Here is a 16,818-nt window from a genome sequence, read left to right as displayed (position 1 = left end):
CTGGGCTGCTGGCCTCTGTTGCTATGGAGGTTGGTTCGATAAGGGTATATTAGTTTCTTGGGGGGTGAGAATGATCTTTGCCCAGCTCCATCCATGCTGAACCTCTTGCCCAATACTGTATTCCCCCCAACCCCTCTCCTGGAATGAGCGCTCAGTTGCTTGACTTCTGCCCCCACCACAGTCCTCTTCTACATGGAGCCAAGGGGACAGCTGAGGTTCACTTTGGCATGCTTCAATGGTCACAGGGAACTGGGATGACACACAGGTGCCCCAAACTTCTTCCTAGGTACACTGGTAGCAACCTCTAGTACCATTATTCGGCATCTGCTCTATGTCAAGACTTGCATTGGTTGCTTTACATATGCTTTCTTATTTAAATTCACACACTGTTTTCAAGAGATATCAATCCTTATTTTATAAACGAGGAAACTGAGAATCTGAGAGGTTTTCCATGTTGCCCAGCATCGCACAGTAACACAGTAACCGAGTCAAGGTTGAAATTCAGATCTGACTCCAAAGCAGACAGCCACTTATAATCATTCTGTTCTACGTGAACACAGTTCCTTTTAGGGCATTAATGGTTTAACTTGTTACCTCCCGCAGATAAAGCAGCTGCATTCTACTGAAGACCTTTAGTGTTGTCAGGCTGAGCCAGGCAGGCAGATGGAGGAAAATTCTTCTAGCACACCCCAGCCCCTCACACCAATGCTTTTTGTCAGTCACACATTTTGAATCTGCTACCTGCTAGAAAAATCCAGATTTGTGCAGATCAGAGTTCCACCCCCTCACCAACAGCATGTCTCAACTCTCTGTCCTCAGGACCCACTAATCATTTACAGCCTGTTGATGGAAATTTCAACCAGGGTCAAGGTGAGCATCCCCAGTTACACAACAAAATGTATAAAAACTTTGTTTTAAGCAATTGTGTGTGTGTGCTTTAGAAAGTCTGTATAAAATTTCCTGCTGTGGTAGACCACAGCAAGGGATGGTTTTCACATTTTGACAAAATGAAGGTGTTCCTTGCAGCTCTGTTTTTGATCTCGCTGCGGTATTCTTACGCCGTGAGTCCCACTGATTGCCATGGGACTGAGCCGGTGGCTGAGAAAGTTCTAGACCTGGTCAATAAATGGCGACGGGATGGTTACCTTTTCCAGTTGCTGCGGGTCGCTGATGCTCACTTGGACGAAGCGGTGAGGAATCCCCAGTGGGAGAGCTGAGTGGGGAGACCACACACCAGGGGCCAGTATGATTGTAGCCGCTGAGCCTACTGGTTTGCATAATGGGAAGGTTCTGGTCAAAGCTTTGTGTTTAGCTCCTGCTTGATCTTTCTTCCTTCAAACTAATGTTTGTGATCACTGTGTCCTTAATGATGAATCTAGCTACAAGTACTTATAAGCACTTGTGCTGAGTCCAATCTAATGTTAATTACTGTAAGAGAAAATTTAGAATAAATTGTGGGCCTTGCCTTCAAGGAATTAATAATCTGCCCCACACACTGGCAAACTGTGTAAGATAGGATCTAGTGAAGAGACAAAGTGTGTGGTACAAATGCTGGGGAAATTTAATGACAGATCTATTAATATTAGATGGAAGAAGGCTTGAGTTGGATCCTGAAGAATGGGTAGAATTTGAATAGGAAGAGGGCCGGATAAAGGCATTCCAGGTGAATTTCAGGCATACCACCTCTATGTGGGCAGGGAATCAGGAAGAAGGGTGTTAGGGAATAATTGAAAACTAGCAGTGGGAGGGACTTCAGAAGCTCTATGAGGAATGAGGTTAGGAAAGGCCAGACCATGCACCACCACACAAGACAAGCAGAGGAATTTACACTTGTTAAAGGGGGCATTGGTGATTAAGTGGTGGAATTCTCGCCTTCCATGGAGAAGACCCAGGTTCAGTTCCTGGCCAAGGCACCACAAGCACAGTCACCACCCCGTCAGTCAGTGGAAGCTTGAATTTTGCTATGATGTTGCACAGGATCTTTCAGACTAAGACAGACTAGGAAGAAAATACTTTTGAAAAATTAGCCAATGAAAACCCTATGGATCACAATGGGCATGGAGTCACCACAAGTCAAGGGCCAACTTGACAGCAGCTAACCATGAAGTGTTAGAAAGGAAGGCACTGCAGGTTGCAAGGAAGAAGAGTGTAAGAATTTAGGATTAAGCCAGCAATTCGGTGACTGTTACTGCCATTCCCAGCTCTCTGCCACATGGTGGGACACAAGAATGAATAGGCACTGTGCTACCCCAGAGTGGTGGCATGGAGGGTGAGTAGATGGGGAGGGGGCACGGTGTACCTGGGGACACAGACACAGGTAATGGGGAGATGAACTAGGAAGCTATTTCATGCATTCAGGGACGAGGAAAAGAGAACCAGATCAAAGCAGTGAGAATCAGGGCCATGAGAATGTGCAGTAGACACAGAAACATTTCAAAGGAAGACCACTCAAGACCTGGTGACTGATTGGATAGTGAAAGCACGGAAATGTAAGACATCAAAGTTGATTGCACATTTTTAAGCCAGAGATCACAGCAATAATAGCACCACTGACAAAGAAAAGAAAGTTGAGAGAAGGAGCTGGTTTGTAAGATTTAGCCTTGAAATCGAGTTTGAAAACAAGTTGAAATCAATAAAATCCAAGTGTTGGCAGCTCCTGTCTGGAGGTGAGATGAGAAGGCAGAGAGGGACAGAAACTTGTTGAATGGACATGGGGAATACAGGATGGAGAGGAGGAGTGTGCTGTCTCGTTATAGGGAAAACAGCTAGGAGTACATAGCAAGGCGGGTTTAAGTTTTTATATGAGAGACTGACTTGATTTGTAAACTTTCACTTAAAGCACCACTAAAAAAAAAAAATCCAAGTTGAAGGATAGAGCTGGGTGAGGGGACACAACTGCAAATAGAGATATGGGGGCCACCAGCACAGAGGCCATGGGGTGGCTATATGTCTCTCAGAATTCTAGGCTTGCTCTATTTTTCTACCAGCAGCCCCTCCTAAACCAACACTGCCATTTAATGATGGCTTTTTTTTTTTTTTTTTTTGCCGTTGCTGTTGTTTCTTTTTCTTTTGATTAGTGATAGATTTTTAAATCTCATGGGTAGAAGCAGCATCATAATCAGTTAAAAAGCACGTTTGGAAATGGCTGTTTGAAGCTATTTATTCAATCGAACAGATCAAATGGCATAAAGGTGGGCCATCTGCAAAGATTTGGAGAGGAGCAGGAATTCTGTTTCAGAAATTGCTTTTATTGAAGGAAACTTCTGGGCTCTCACATGCTACTCACCCGTTGCTTTCTTGCCAATCCTCAGGAATCTGCAGCTGTCTATTATTTAGTCCTAGATGTGAAAGAATCTGACTGTTCAGTCCTGTCCAGGAAACACTGGGATGACTGTGAGCCAGCTGCTTCTAGGCGCCCATCTGATACGGTAAGTAAACAGGACACCATTCCCCTTTTCTTGTCATTCTGTTTCTCTGTTTACTCAGGGAAGCCATATGATCAGGCTAACACAGAAAAACACCACAGGCAGCTTCTACCTAGGATTCATGAAGACTATTTTGACCTTGGAGCCCTGGTGGTACAGTGGTTAAGAGCTCAGGCTGCTAACCAAAAGATCAGCAGTTCAAATCCACCAGGTCCAAAAGACACGCTCCACTTCTGGTTTTTCTTTCTTGTCTTAGGAGGTCCTGCTCTGCTTGCTTCTCTCTTTTGTATCTCAAAAGAAATTGACTCAAGATACAACCTAATCCTGTAGATGTGTCCTGCCTCATTAATATAATTGCCCCTAATCCTGCCTTATTAACATCACAGAGGTCAGGATTTACAACACATAGGATAATTACATCAGATCACAAATTGGAGGACAAACACACAATACTGGAAATCATGGCCTATCCAAGTTGACACATATTTTTGGGTGGCACAATTCAATCCATAATACACACCTAGAAGTCTTATCAATTTTTTTCCCTCTAAAATGTTGTAGATATGATTGTGATCTGTTTAAACAGTTTCTCCCAGGTTCTCATGAAGGCTTTTGGGTGTCTATAACATCCAGCACACAGATACAGACTTAGAAAATACATCTTTTGAAAGTGGATTTGGTGAGCGAAAACTTAAATAAATTTTAAGTGGATAATAGGAATATGTTGCATCATCTTTTCATTCCCTCATATCCAACTCAAGGAGACCATTATGCAATGACACAAAACTCCTCTTTCCTACAGGTAATCGGGCAATGTAAGGTGATAGCTACAATGCTTTCAAAGGAATCTCAGGATCTTAGAGTGAATGACTTTAACTGCACCATGAGTTCTGGTATGGTAATCTGTTAAATTACCAATTAATTCTGGATTAATATATAATTCAGTCACACAGTAGCACTCATCATATATTGTACATGTCAGAAATGGTCCCTGGCCTCATGGACTTGATACTTGCTCATTCTCCTGAGAGTAATGGGGAGAAGGCTTTCCCTCTGTTACTGGTGTACCTTCTTTTCAAGAAATTCAACATATAAAAATAGAAATTTACAAGAGATAGTATAGATCATTGTAGAAGCATAGGCTCTGAGGCCTGACTTTCTTGAGTTCACATTTGCTAGTTGTGTGGTCTTAGGTAAATTAATTAACCTCTCTAAGCTTTGGTTTCCTCATTTGTAAAATGGGGACAATAACAGTTTCATCCCTTAGGGCCCTTTTGAGGATTAAATAAAATGGTGTATGTAGTACACTTTGCAGAGTAGCTACCACTCTAACTATTGACTTCAACACCTACGTAGAATTCTACAGTTTACAAAGCACTTATACATATGTTATTTCATTTAATTATACAACAAGGCTAAGAAGCAAAGATACTTTCTGTTTTAGAGATACAATAACTGAGGTCAAAGAAATTCAGTGACTTGGCCTGGGGAACAAAGCCAAGATGTGGTGAACACATAAATCTAAGCTAGCAATTTTGTCTGTAAATTCTGTGCTCTTCTTATTTATTTTTTCAAGAATTAATATTTTTCAAAAATTATTTTTTTAAAATAAATAATAATTCCTTTTAAAATAGTAAACCTCAATGTGATTTAACATACAAAAATTCGGTTAGGAGATTGGCTTAAAGAAAGGGTGAGCTGTGTCCTCTCCTCTCTATGAACAAAACATTATGTTAATTATGCTTCACTATACATCAGGGACTTGGCGATCAAAAGGATCTGGATTTGAGTTTAGCTTGGCTGCTGATTAGCTATTAACTTAGAACAAGTGACTTAACCTCTCCAACCCTCGATTTGTCCATCTGTAAACTGGAAGGAAGCTATTGTAACTATTATTCTTGCCACCATGTTTATATGTACTAAGTCCCAGCATTGATGCTGCCATTTCCAACCCAGTAAAAAAAAATTTTTTTTTTTTAATGGCGACGCGGCCATCTTTTTTCTCCAGTCTCTTCGGCACTGGTCAATACCAAAGACAGTCCTGTGCTTCTGGATTTCTTTGAGGATACTGAGCCCTACAGGAAACAAGCCAACAAAGCCCTTGAGAAATATAAAACGGAGAAAGGTGATGATTTCACCTCTTTCAGGGTAGACAAAGTGGAAAGAGTTGCAAGAGCGGTAAGTTTCTACTAATGTCCATGAAGATTCTGAAGGCCTGGGGTCCAGCTTGGCAAGTGTGAACTCAGAGATACTGACCCTCTCCACCTGCCTCACTCAGCCAGCTGCATTTTAAGTCAAGGTCCCTGTTGTGTCTTTGGGGTTGTGATAGGCCGGCAGCAGATACCAAACAACTGCCCTCCAGCAAGGGGGGTGATGATCTGAGGGAGGAAAGGGAAAACCCAAAAAGGAAAGAGGAAAAGAAAGGAGAGCAATATTAGAGTTATATGAGTTATTAAAAAACTCATCTGGTCCTAACCTCCTTGTATTGTGGTGGAAAACTGAGGCTCAGAGAGACTACATCACCACATACCCGTGGTGTGGTTAGAGCTAGACACTTCTCCCACCTCTCAATCTGGGGACCCTCTTGCCTTCTTCCTGGAGTTGTAGAGCAGCTGGTTGATGTTTGTTGGGAATTTTGAAAATGCAAAGTTAAACAAATTGTGGTGCATACAAATGATGGAATGAATACGCTGCATTAAAAATGCTTTGGACCAATGAATACTGGAAAGCTTTTTAAGACATATCACTAAGGGAAAAGCAGGTTATAAAACAATACTTAGGATATGAACCCAGTTATATTAAATAGATACATGTGTATATGTGCCACATGCCTAGGAAAAGGCTAGAAAGGGAAACATATTAAGTGAATGATAGTTTTACCACTGGGAAGGGGAGGTTGGGGTGCCAGGATAGGTCATGTTTTGCTTGTTGATCTCTGTGTAACTTGACTCTTTCCAATACAATGGTATTCATTTTATCACTTACGTACTAAAAAAAGAAAAAAAAAAGATGGAAACCATAAGAAAAATGGCACATGTAGGTGATTTTAAATTTTTAAATCCTCTTAGTGCTTTATGGTGTATTGACTAGTGGTATCTACTTTTTAATTGTGTGTTTTTCTGAAAGTGTTTTTGATCTACTCTGTTCTAGCGAGGAGGGGAAAGAACCAATTACTATGTGGACTTCTCCATAAGGAACTGCTCCGGGCCCCATTCTCACAGGCACCCTAATGTGAGTACAATGGACATCTGAAATAATAAGTAACATTCAGAGAGCACTTACTATGCTTGAGCTCATTGTTGTAGCCACTGCGTCAATCCATCTTGTTGAGGGTCCTCCTCTTTTTCGCTGACGCTCTACTTTGCCAAGCATGATGTCCTTCTCCAGGGACTGATCCCTCCTGACAACATGTCCAAGTATGTGAGACAAAGTCTTCCCATCTTTGCTTCTAAGGAGCATTCTGGTTGTACTTCTTCCAAGACAGATTTGTTTAGGTATATATGTATATGTGTATATGTATATATATATACATATACACATATACATATATGATAAGAACCCATTTAAGGTTTATATATATATACCTAAACTCAAAATCCTGTTGAGTCGACAGTGACCCTACAGGACAGGGTAGAACTACACCAGTAGGGTTTCCAAGGAGTGGCTGGTGGATTCAAACTGCTGACCTTTTGGTTAGCAGCCGAACTCTTAACCACTGCATCACCAGGACTCCATTAGGATTAAAGACTTAGCTAAAACTAGTAACCAGCGTGTATTAACAACCTACACACAAAGTGCTTTCATTCACTTTGTTTCATCTTCTCCTGACAGTAATCCTGTCTGACAAATGAGGAGGTAACTGAGGTTTGGCAAAATGAGGATCTTGCCCAGTGTTCACAATGAAGCTGAGATTACAGTCCAGTTCTAAAGCCCAAGCCAGTGGAATTTTTCCCCAAATCATTTGCAAACTGATATTCATGTACCTGCAGGAAGCCCTTATTAATAATACCTGGCATTTGCATGGTGACTTATAGTCTATAAAGCTCCTCCACATATATTATTGCCTTATTGGAGTTCCGTGACGACCCGGTTGGGAAGGAACAACAAGTATCTGCCTCCATTTCCCCGGCACTTGTGGACCTAGAAGTTTAACCAACTTAACCACGGGCCCTTGGCTAGAAAGCACTGTTGTTGCTGTTGTTGTTGTTGGGTGCCATTGGGTCGGCTTTGACCCATAGCGACCCTACACACAACAGAATGAAACACTGCCTGATCCTGTGCCAAACTCACAATTGTTGCTATGCTTGAGCTCATTGTTGCAGCCACTGTCAATCCATCTCATTGAGGGTCTTCCTCTTTTTCACTGACCCTCTACTTTACCAAGCATCATGTCCTTCTCCAGGGACTGATCCCTCCTGATAACATGTCCAAAGTATGTGAGACATAGTCTCACCATCCATGCTTTTAAGGAACATTCTGGTTGTACTTCTTCCAAGACGAATTTGTTCGTTCTTTTGGCAGTCCACAGTATATTCGATATTCTTCACCAACACCACAAATCAAAGGTGTTAATTCTTCTTTGGGCTTCCTTACTCATTGTCCAGCTTTCACATGCATATGAGGTGATTGAAAACACCGTGGCTTGGGTGAGGTGCACGTTAGTCCTCAAGGCGACATCTTTGCTTTTCAATACTTTAAAGAGGTCTTCTGCAGCGGATTTGCCCAGTGTAATACACCTTTTGATTTCTTGGCTGCTCCTTCCATGAGTGTCAATTATGGATCCAAATAAAACGAAAAAAAAAGAAAAAAAGTGGATCCAAGTAAAATTAAAAAAAAAAAAGTTTTTATGGTGGATTCGAGTAAAATGAAAGCATTAGGACACAGGATTTTAATGGCAACCTTCTGATTTCAAGTCCAGGGTTTTTCTGAGGTTTAACACATTCTCCCAGGCAGGAAGGGAGGAAGCATTCACTAGTTCCTTTGCTGGCTGTTCAAATTTTCAACAGAAGAAGTTCTAGGGTCCTGCTTAGTGGCCAGTGTGGGTAATACAAATGCAGAAGGGGGCGTGGGTAGGGGAAGAGGAGGCTCCATGCTACATGTTTTACAGTGCGATCTCATTTAATTAAGCCCTTCTACTACCATGTGGGTTAGATAGTATTATTCCCATTTTATAGACAAAGAAACTGAGTTTCGGAAACTCTATGTAACTTGCTTAAGCCCACATAACTACTAAATTGTGAAGTAAAGATTAAACATACGCCTGTCTGACCCCAAAACTGTGCTTAGAACCACAATGCTTATCAGTCTCTTCTATAAAAAAAATCTTCTTCTTGTCCTAGTCTAACTTTGGCGGCTGGATTTAGGGGCCTCTGGGGCATAGGAAGGAAACCCTGGTGGCGTGGTGGTTAAATGCTATAGCTGCTAACCAGAAGGTCAGCAATTGGAATCCACCAGGCACTCCTTGGAAACTCTGTGGGGCAGTTGTACTCTGTCCTATAGGGTCACTATGACTTGGAATTGACTCGATGGCAATGGGTTTTGGGGCATAGGAGGAACCCTGGTGGTGTAGTGGTTAAGAGCTATGGCTGCTAACCAAAAGGTCAGCAGTTCAAATCCACCAGGCGCTCCTTGGAAACCGTATGGGGCAGCTCTACTCTGTCCTATAGAGTTGCTATGAGTTGGAATCGACTCTACAGCAATGGGTTTGCTTTTCTTTTTTGGTTTTGGGGCATAGGAATGACAGCCAGTTGCAACCTGTGTGCTTGAGGTGGCACAGCAGACACATACCTTGACAGGGTCCATGCAGACACATCTTTACACTGGCTGCCTCCTTTCCAACACTTTTCTCTAAGGGACCAGTCAAAGTTGTACAGCTGCCTCTTCTACACAGTTCCTCATTCTCTCTAGGCCCGGGCAGAGCTGAGTTGAGTTGGCCCAAAGGCAAGGCAACAGTGGAGCGGTGCTCCCCATCACTGTCCACGGGGAAGCCTAGTGCTGGCAACTGCTCATGGAGGAGAACACAGCAATGTCTAATAAAACAGTCTGAAAGCTGCACTTTTCTCAACGTATTGACTAGGACAGGTGGTTAAGTCTTTTAATATTTGATACTATTAGTCTGATTTTTCTAAAGCTCTTCTTCCTTTCACAAATGTCTGGAACTGACACCTTCACGCCACTCACATTCTCTCTCTCACACACACACATGCACACTCACACTCCCAAATTCACTAACAGGCTTCTCTCTCCCTTATAGGTCTTTGGATTCTGCAGAGCAGATTTTTCATATGAAGTAGAAGCCTCTGACTTGGAAACCCCAGAAGATCTTGTCACCAATTGTGACGTCTTCAGTCTTGAGGTGGGCTGCTGCCAGACAGGGCTTCGTCACAAGCAGACGAAGTGAGGTTTCTCACACACTGAGTAGTTGATTCTTACAGATTGGTATGTGTGTGTACGTGTGTGTGTGTATATAAGAGAGAGAGAAAGAGAAAGAAAGGGAGAACATGTATGTGGCTCTATTCTATGCTGCAGAGAAGGGTTTTGCCTAACGCCACTTCACTAGAAGGAGTTCAACTAGCAAATGTGGGGAAGGAGGGGAAAAGAGAGTAAGGAGAACAGGTCCCTGGGGAAGGGGATGCCGTTGCTGGGAGAGCACAAAAACTACAAAAACATTTTACAAGAATTGCTAAGGGGTGATATTTTGACCAAAAAATAAAACCATGACCAATTCATTCAACTTTGAATGAATTTGAATATGGTCCTTGTAGTCAGGCTTCCACTGCTGAGTCTTAATAATTGTTAGCTTTTATTATTAGGCATGGAACCTAACCTAAGAGGAATTACCTTCAAATGCATTAAATAAAGGTATATTAAGTAAGATGCAAAATGATATTTTACATTTGTCCCAGAAAGCTTTGTCCTGTTTTATGGGTGAGCACAAAAAACATTCTTTGCGGTATTTCTTATATTAGCAAAAAAAACTAAAAATAATTCAGACATCTGTGTGCCAAGTCCCCTCTCCCCCAAAAAGGGCAGATCTGTTACCAGGAACATAGCTCAATATATTTTTTAAAAAATTGAAATCTAAACAAGGAGGAGAGTGAAGAAGGGAGGGAGGAAGAGAGGAAAGGGATGCTTACGCATAAAGCCCCAGAGATCTGTTGAGAATATAAGTTAGAAAGTATTAGTTCCGTGGTCTCACCCCATCCAGAGCAAGAGAAAATTGAAGAAAACCAAAGATACAAAGGAAAGATTAGTCCAGGAACTAATGGACTGCAACTACCACAGCCTCCATCAGACTGGGTCCAGCATAACTAGATGGTGCCGGCTACCACCACTGACTATTCTGATAGGGATCACAGTAGAGGGTCCCAAACAGAGCTAGAGAAAAACATAGAACAAAATTCTAACTCACAAAATAAATAAATAAATAAGACCAGACTTACTGGTCTGATAGAAACTGGAGAAAACCTTAGAGTATGGTCCCTGGCCACCCTTTTAGCTCAGTAATGAAGCCATTCCTGAGGTTCAGCCTTCATCCAAAGATTAGACAGGCCCATAAAACAAAATAAGACTAAAGGGGCACACCAGCCCAGGGGCAAAACAAATAGGCAGGAGGGGACAGGAAAGCTGGTATTTGGGGTCCTAAGGTTGAGAAGGGGTGAGTGTTGATACATCGTGGGGTTGGCAACCAATGTCAAAAAACAATATGTATATTAATTGTTTAATGAGAAGCTAATTTTTTTTTTTTTTTTAGTTTGCTCTGTAAATTGTCATCTAAAGTACAATTTTTTAAAAAAGGAAAATATTAGTTTCCAGATGTTGGTTAGCAGATAGGTGCCATTCCATAACATAGTTTCACCACTTTATATTGAAATGAGAAAAGTAAGGATGACAAAGTTTTTCATAATACAACATTTATTCCATCTAAAGGACCATTCTTTATTCTGAGATTGTCTTTCAAATCCATTTGTTGTCAAAATGCTTTTCGTTTTGTGAAGTAATGATGGTGGTAGATGATAGTTTATGTTTGTATTTTAAATGCCAACTTGGTTAGACAAAAATTTGACAGCCGTTGGTTGGTATCCTGCTTTTTAAATTGATTAGAGTCCAAAAGTTTGGGGACTATTAGTCTAAACATCTGACTTCACCTTTTGTGTTACATGATGATATTCATTTTCCATGTTTTTTTTTTTTTTTTACCAGGAACATAGAAACTTCAGTGGTGGACAACACTATTTGGGCCATCCATTCCACTCTGGTGGACATCATCCCCATGAGGATCATCCCCACGGACCCCCTCCCCACGGACACCCCCCCCATGGACACCCACCCCACGGTCACCCCCCCCACGGACACCCCCCCCACGGACCCCCGCCCCACGAACACCCTCCCCACGGACCCCCGCCTCACGGACACCCCCCCCACGGACCCCCGCCCCACGGACACCCTCCCCACGGACCCCCGCCTCACGGACCCCCGCCCCACGGACCCCCGCCTCACGGACCCCCACCCCACGGACACCCACCCCACGGACCCCCGCCCCACGGACCCCCGCCCCACGGACCCCCTCCCCACGGACCCCCTCCCCACGGACACCCCCCCCACGGACACCCCCCCCACGGACATCCCCCCCACGGACACCATCCCCATGGTGACAATTTCCATGGCCACACACCCTGTGACCCACCACCCTATTACCAAGGTCCCCGTGATCACCCTCGCCATGACCTGCCACCTAGGCATCCAAAAGAAAGAGGCCCAGGTAAAGGACCCTTTATGTTCCATTGGAGACAAGTTGGATATGTTTACCGGCTCCCCCCACTAAACAAAGGTGAAGTTCTTTCTCCTCCTGAAGCCAATTTTCCCAAGCAGTCATTGCCAAGCCAAAACAGTCCCCTGAAGCCAAAGATTCAGCCCTTCCCTCAGTCAGCCTCTGAATCATGTCCAGGGAAGTTCAATAATGAGTTTCTACAACTTCTGCAGTTTTTTGAAAATACAATTCCAAAATAAAATCTGATTTCCTTGAAGGAAGAAATGAATAATGTTCCGACTTTGAACTATAAATAAAAGTATGACCCATAATAAATGCAAAAATTACAAGTTATTTAAACCTTACTTTCATACTCAGAATAGAGTAAAATGTAGGTGGGGGAGGAAATGGCAGGAAAAGAGAGAGAGAAGTAGGAACGAGAGGAAAGATCTCAGGACTACAAGTCAATAGTTCATCCTGTCACTGACTACTACATCATTCCAGGCAAATCTCCAGTCCTCAGAATTTCTTTCTTTCTTGGACTTAACTCCTTAATTCTAGGGTTTTTATCTGTATTACTGCTTATGACTATAGTTGGGCATACCAAGAAGTTATGTATCACTTAAAGCATTATTCTTACAAATGTTACTCAAATTGTCTTCCACTGTTTATTTCTTGCCATCTAATCTTCCTTTGAAAAAATAAGTTATCAACCCAATTATGAAATGTAATTTTTGGCCTCCCTGGACCTGGGTTTTACCTTTCTCTACTTCCCGTTCAGTCAGCCAACCCTACATTCAAACACTGATGCAGGCATGAATCATGACCATAAATTCAGGTGCACAAGAAATTTCGCTTTTTCTTCAGAACAAATTAATTTCTATTTCAGCTTGCCATCCTGCTGGGTTAATGGAAAACTTAATCCCAGGCATTTTTGGAGTCCCCCACCCTGTCACTCCCCACAAAAGGTTGCAACACAGTTCCAGAATCTCACATATTGGCAAGGTGTTTGGTGATGGACATGGGAAGGATGTCTGATTCTTGGTCATTTGTCCACCAGGTCTTCCCTGCTGAGGGATACCCACCACCCTGTTCCCATCACTCTTTGGGTCTAGTTTATCTGCCACGTCTGTATCAAACTGGGGAGATAGGAGACTCTGTGGGACTGCTAATGGGCATGACTGCCAATATACCATACGACTATTCTCTTTCTGGGATCTGGTTACCTTCCAGACTGCACGCTCAGAAAGGCCTCTGCTTCAGGAACCCCCGGGCCCTTATGCTCTACTCATCTCTTCTCCCTAAGCTAGGTACTCTCTCACTACCCCCTCTAGTCTCAGATAAACAAACAAACAGAACCCACTGACATCAAGTTGATTCCGACCCATAGTGACCCTATAGGGCAGAGTAGAACTGCCCCATAGGGTTTCCAAGGAGCCACTGGTAGATTCGAACTGCTGCCCTTTTGGTTAGCAGCCAAGCTCTTAACCACTCTGCCACCAGGGCTCTAGTCTCAGCTAAGTCCTTCTGTATTCACTTTGGGGTTGGAGAACACTTTATCCACACTCTAAGGTGCTTTCTTTTCCCTTCTTTCCAAACCCAAGCTTGAGCATTTAGAAACAGGCCAATATGATGTCAGGTCAGCCCTACCTTCCAGCCAGAGTGGTGACACTCAAAATATTTAAAAATCAATATGACACAAGCACTGAACGATCAGACCAGATGTTAACAGCCAATCAGAACAGTCGCCAGCCATGAACAAACAGTGTGGCCATACTGGTGGCACCAGCTGAATGTTGACCCTGCAGAAACACATCCCTCCATGGAGGCATAAATGTAGGTTTGACTGACTGAATGGGGAGTAGAGAAAGGTAAAATCCAGGTCCAAAAAAAAAGGTCCAAGGAGGCCAAAAAAACACACAGGTTAATAATTCAAAGTATTATCCTCCCTCAGAAGTATTTGAGTAATGTCTTATTATTTGTAAAGTACTTTAACAAACATTGCTTAAGTTGATGAAAATATTACCTAGAAAACATAAAAGTGGAAGACTCTCAATTCATTTCAAATAAATGCATTTGTAATATACAAACACAGTTGCTTCAGGGGAAAAGCAGGGGTAAGAAACAGTCCTTACCCTTGGGGAGCTTTGGGGAGCTTACATACTGCTAAAGGTTTTAGATAATAACACCAAGGACTGCTGCTTTTCTAGATTTTCTGTGTCATGACGGCTAAAGAGTATATGAATGTTTGTTTATAAAAATGCATTCCATCAACTTCCAAAGGCGATGTTAACAGGGTCAAGATAGTATGACTACCTTCTCAAATGTCTAAAGCCCAAATGCCTCAGGCTCCAGAAACTACTCCAGAAAATTTCTTCTTCTGCTTCCCAACATCACCCTTTCCGCCAGTGTGCTATCATTTTTTGAGACTGATAGACAAGAAATCTTTCTTGATTCTTCCCTTTGCTTTATCACCAGTAAAATCTATGACTGCCGGGACTTGGTTTTGTTCACTACAGTGCCTATAACATACTAGGTGCTCTAGAAATATCTGTTCAGTCAGTGTATATAGCAAGCATGTCAGTCAGGAGATTTTCATATTGTGACCCTAATACTCCACAATAGGTTTTCACCTTTTCAAATGAGCGACTGAGAGCTTGACGTAACTAACACCATGATGAACCTTTAAGTTTTTTTCTGCCTGCCTTCTCCTTTCCGCATACTTTTGTTAATGACTTTGTTTTGTTCTGTTTGGCCACTTATGACTTACACCCCTACGTGAAGATTAGAGCCCAGGTGTCTGGCATGTGTATCTTTAGCCGGATAAGGAGATGTCCAGCATGTATCTCTTTATCCGATAAAAAGTCTCTTGTAATTACCTTGTAATGAATAACTCATCGGGCTGGGCCGTCTGTGGGCTACCTGCCAAAAGACACTTCGTAACCCTTGCAATAGCTATATACAAGCTCTAACGTGAAATTGCCTTTTGGGACTCCATAAAGACAGTCTGCCGTGCTGCAGAACTTTCCTTTGGTGTCACCTTCTAAATAAATTTTCTCTCGCTTTCTGACTTGGAGTACGTTTCATTGGCTCGACTGCTCCAGGGCACGGACCCTAATTGGACAACAATATGTTAAGTAATTTAATCCTTACAACAACTCACTTAGACAGGTAATATCATTGTATGAGTAGGCCAGCTACTGTAACAAGCACAGTGGCTTAACAACACAGGATTTGATTGCTCTCTCATGTAACTGTTCAGTGTGGGTTATTTACAGATGGCCATCCACATGGTGATTCAGGGTCTCAGGCTCCTTTCATCTTGTGGCTTTGCCCTTCTGGTAGGCCTCAGTGTTTTCTCCTGGATCCTCTTTTTCTAGCACACATAGGGAAAGAGTAGAGCAGCACATGGGTGGTTTTTATGGGCTAGACTTGGAAATGGGATACAAAAGGTATGCTCACATTTCACTGGCTAAAACTCAGTCACATGGCCACGCCTAACGCAAGGAAGGGTGAGAAATGAAGTCTAGCTGTATGCCAAGGAGGAAAGAAAAATGAGTTTGATGAATACCTAGCCAGCCACTACCACAATCACCATATTTTAGAGAATGATTAGACCAAAAGAGGGCCTTATAGTTAGTAAATTATGGTACTGGGATTAGAACCCTGATCAACCCTCCTTCAAGGCCCACATTCTTCCCTCTTTATTATACTGCCTGTGAATACTGCCAAGTCCTGTTTTCTAGTCTTTATTTGAAACACCCGCCATGTGGAGCCTTGACTTCCAACTCCTCCTGGACTAAGCCACATCAGTCATTTCTTCACTCCCCAAGCTTCAGTTTCTCCATCTCTGTTGGTTCGCCTTTCCTCTCAGCCTAAGAACTTACCTAAGTTACTTTCACCCTTAATTTTTTTTCCCTACATCTCTCCATTAGAATGCACCTTCTACCATCACCATGTACCTGAAACCAGGGCTTCGAACTGGTTCCTTCTGGTTTGAACCCCTGCTGAGAATCTGCATTTCTAACAAACTCCCAGATGAGCAGTGGTTCTCAAAATTTATTAGACGTAAGAATCACCTGGGGATCTTGTTGAAATGTAGATTCTGATTCAGTGTATCTATGGAAATGTAAATTCTCAGCAGGAGTTCGAACCGGAACAAACCGGTTCTAAGCCCTGCCTGAAACTGCTTCAATAAGACAGAGATTCTTAACTATCCCGCTCTAATAAAACCCGTTGCCATCGAGTCAATTTTGACTCATACCGACCATAAAGGACAGCATAGAACCGCCCCATAGGGTTTCCCAGACCATAATCTTTATTGAAGCAAACCACCACATATTCTGCAAAGCGGCTGGTGGGTTCGAACCACTGACCTTTTGGCTAGCAGGTGACTATTTTAACCACTGTACCACCAAGGCTCCTTTTCTACTCTAATAGTAAGTATAATCTGTAAAAACTAATTACCAATCCCTGTACATAGTGGTTAATTGCTCAGGCTGCTAACCAAAAGGGCTGCAGTTCGAATCCATCAGGCACTCCTTGGAAGCCCTACGGGGGCAGTTCTACTCTGTCCTATAGGTTCGCTCTGAGTTGGAATCCACGCGATAGCAACAGGTTTGGTTTGGCTTTGGTACATATATT

The 16,818-nt window shown here is 42.7% G+C and overlaps 1 protein-coding gene across 1 annotated transcript; it reads left to right on the top strand.

The window, feature by feature from the left end:
* Positions 1–1,007: 1,007 nt before the first annotated feature.
* On the top strand, positions 1,008–12,434 carry HRG (histidine rich glycoprotein). Its single transcript, XM_064295114.1, has 7 exons — positions 1,008–1,190; positions 3,312–3,428; positions 4,228–4,318; positions 5,434–5,603; positions 6,576–6,656; positions 9,679–9,780; positions 11,628–12,434. Exons 1-7 carry the CDS (start codon positions 1,008–1,010, stop codon positions 12,432–12,434), a joined length of 1,551 nt encoding a protein of 516 aa, XP_064151184.1.
* The last annotated feature ends 4,384 nt before the right edge of the window (positions 12,435–16,818 follow it).

This window comes from Loxodonta africana, chromosome 1 (genome assembly GCF_030014295.1).
Source record: "Loxodonta africana isolate mLoxAfr1 chromosome 1, mLoxAfr1.hap2, whole genome shotgun sequence".
NCBI lineage: Eukaryota > Metazoa > Chordata > Mammalia > Proboscidea > Elephantidae > Loxodonta > Loxodonta africana.
This window is presented reverse-complemented; position numbering and strand designations above follow the sequence as displayed.

What these genes read in the sequence shown, in the direction of transcription:
- HRG (XM_064295114.1), top strand. Translation starts at nt 1,008, where the DNA reads ATGAAGGTGTTCCTTGCAGCTCTGTTTTTGATCTCGCTGCGGTATTCT. An exon ending in TGGAAAGAGTTGCAAGAGCG is followed by an intron (nt 5,604 to 6,575) that starts GTAAGTTTCTAC and finishes ACTCTGTTCTAG; the next exon opens with CGAGGAGGGGAAAGAACCAA. An exon ending in ATTCTCACAGGCACCCTAAT is followed by an intron (nt 6,657 to 9,678) that starts GTGAGTACAATG and finishes TCTCCCTTATAG; the next exon opens with GTCTTTGGATTCTGCAGAGC.